The following is a 2704-nucleotide window of genomic DNA, read 5'->3' as shown; positions in this document are numbered from 1 at the left end:
GCACTTACTGATGAAAATCAAATACCACATCCTTCATTATGGATTACACGTCAATATAAAGAAAACAAAAATCCTCAGAATGGACCAATGATCATCATGAAAAACAGAAAAGGTTGAAGCTGTCAAGGATTTCATTTTACTTGGATCCACAATCAACCCTCATGGAAGCAGCAGTCAAGAAATCAAACAAGTAATTCACTGGGCAGATTGGTTGAAAAGACCTCTTTAAAGTGTTAAAGAGAAAAGATGTTGATTTGGATGTGTTATCAGGAAGGACAAGTCCCCAGAGAGGACCTCATGGCTTGCTAAAGTGGGTTGATGAAAAAGAGGAAGGCCTTCAATGAGATGGATTGACAGTGTCTGCAACAATTGTGAGAAAGTCGTAGGACGTAGAATGTTTCCATTCTGTTGTACTTAGGGTCGTTAGGGGTCGGGACGACTCGACGGCACCTAACAACATTCATATGAATCATTCATAGTATCCATAAGACCCCCGGAGCGCCAGGCTGGAATGGGATGTGCCAAATAGGATTGGGCGCTGCTTGTCGCCCACGCCCTGGTCGCCCTCGGCGGTGGGCGAGCATTTGTGATCAGGCAGCAGAAAGCTGGGGCCCACTGGAAAGAGGAAGGAACCAGCCAACCCCGCAGCTCCAGGCTCACCCGCAGGCGGAGCTGACAGCTCTCTGACAGCTCACGCTGTAGGGCCACGCCCAGCAACGCTCTCCATGGCAACTAGAACTTAGCAACGGCACCGCCACTGCCACGCCTTACTCAGTCGCGACGAGGATGCGTCACCGCGGCGCGCCGGAAGTTATGGTCGCTGCAGGCCGCAACCCCGGAAGTGTTGGTGGAGTTGTTTTGGCTGCTCTCATCCCCAGCTTACTATGGGTTGCGACGGAGGAACTATCCCCAAGAGGCACGAACTGGTGAAGGGGCCCAAGAAAGTTGAGAAGGTAAGCTATGCGAGCCCGATTGGGCGCGGGGGTGGTGGGGAATGTGGACTCCTCCAGGGCGGAACGGGAGACTGGAAAGGGGGAGCCGGCGGGATTCCACACCCAGATACGCTTGTTTGTCCATTTCAAGACGTCGAAATTCACAACAGTGTTTGTAATTTAAGGAGTTCTGGTATGGCCCTGTGGGTTAATGCTCTGGACTGCAAAGTCCGTTTGAACCACATGGTCGGCGGTTCAAGCTCACCAGCCTCTCCTCAGAAACTCTATATAGGGTCGCTATGGATCGGAACCGACTTGACGGCACTTAACAAAAACAACAACAGTAGTGTAGTGGTTACGAGTCGGGCCCACCCTGTTGGTAGTTTCAACCTCAAAGTCAGCAGTTCGAAACTACCAGCGGTTCTGCGGGAGAAAGATGAGGCTTTTTGCTCCCGTAAAGATTTATAGCCTTGGAAACCCTGTACAGGGTCGCTATGGGTCGGCACCAACGCCACGGCATATAACCACCACCATCAGTAATAATTTAGGTTTATCGAATTTGCCATTCACCGCACAGAACGCTTGGCAGGGTTATCATTTAATACAACAGCCCGGTAGTGTAGGTACTGTCCTAGATCCTATTGTATAAACTTGGAAACTGAGTTTCAGGAGGAGAAAGTTGCAAATCTAGCAAGTGACAGAGCCAGGATTTGAACCCAGTGCGGTTAGTAACCATCATAAAAAAAAAAAGACTGTTGAGCTCTTCTCCCACTAACTTCATTTTCTCAGAATAGTCATACTACCCACATGTTCCAGGATCACAGGACCCCCGTATAGGGTTTCTGGGAGCTGCTGGCTTGAACTGCTGACCTTCAGGTTAGTAGTCCAGTGCTTATCCATCAGCACCACATCAGGACTCTCATAGCAGATGTTGTTAAGTGCTGTCAAGTTGGTTTTGACTCATAGCTGCCCTGTGTAGGGTTTCTGAGGAGCAGCTGATGGGTTTGAATTGTCAACCTAATGATTGCAGTTCAGTGCTTATCTTATAGCACCACAGTAGGTACTTTACACGCTTTTTATTATTGAAAAGTTTGTCCAAACCTTCTCTTTCCCGCGATGAATTGGGGTTGTTGTTAAGTGCCATTGAGTCGGTTCTGACCCACAGCACTACATCAGGACTCCTTAGTTTGGGGTAGGAACTAGCTTATAAGGACTCCTGGTCTGGTGCTATAGGATAAGCGCTGGGCTGTGAACCACAAGCTCTGTGATTCAAACCCACCAGCTGTTCTTCAGAAAGCTAAGAGTCAAACCCAACTCTACAGCACTTAACAACAATAATACTATTTTACAAAGTCTCTCTTACCACCCTGTATGGAATCCTGGTGTGACGCTGTAGGATAATCACTGGACCGCAAGGTTCTTTTAACAACAGGGTGGGCTGTTCAAAGTTACCAGTTGCTCCTCAGAAACCTTTTACAAGGTCTCTGTGAGTCAGAGCAACTCGATGGCGCTATTAACATCAGCAAGTCCCTGTGCACGGTGTGTCAACTAATGTTTTCTTTATAGCGGTCATGATGAGTTGGAATCAACTCCCTGACAGTGGGCTTTGTTTGTGTTTACTCCCCGCATTGCCTGGTAAGCACTGCCCTTTGGCCTCCATAACTGCCAACATTTGGGGCACAGTAAATATGAGGGGCTTTTAAAAATTTGTGTGGACTGTAGGTGGAATCCTGAGCCCCATCCAGAACCTTCTGAGGTGGGACATTCCCACT

The 2704-nt window shown here is 48.4% G+C and overlaps 1 protein-coding gene across 1 annotated transcript in view; it reads left to right on the top strand.

Moving 5' to 3' along the window:
* Positions 1–884: 884 nt before the first annotated feature.
* RTFDC1 (replication termination factor 2 domain containing 1) overlaps positions 885–2704 on the top strand; it is a 54074-nt gene continuing 52254 nt past the window's right edge. Inside the window, exon 1 of the mRNA XM_006839159.1 lies at positions 885–953. Coding sequence (XP_006839222.1) covers positions 885–953 — 69 coding nt within the window. The remainder of the gene's footprint in view (positions 954–2704) is intronic.

The sequence above is a fragment of the Chrysochloris asiatica genome, unplaced genomic scaffold (genome assembly GCF_000296735.1).
Source record: "Chrysochloris asiatica unplaced genomic scaffold, ChrAsi1.0 scaffold00023, whole genome shotgun sequence".
NCBI classification, from domain to species: domain Eukaryota; kingdom Metazoa; phylum Chordata; class Mammalia; order Afrosoricida; family Chrysochloridae; genus Chrysochloris; species Chrysochloris asiatica.
Note: the sequence above shows the minus strand (reverse complement) of the source record. Positions and strands in the feature narration are given on the sequence as shown.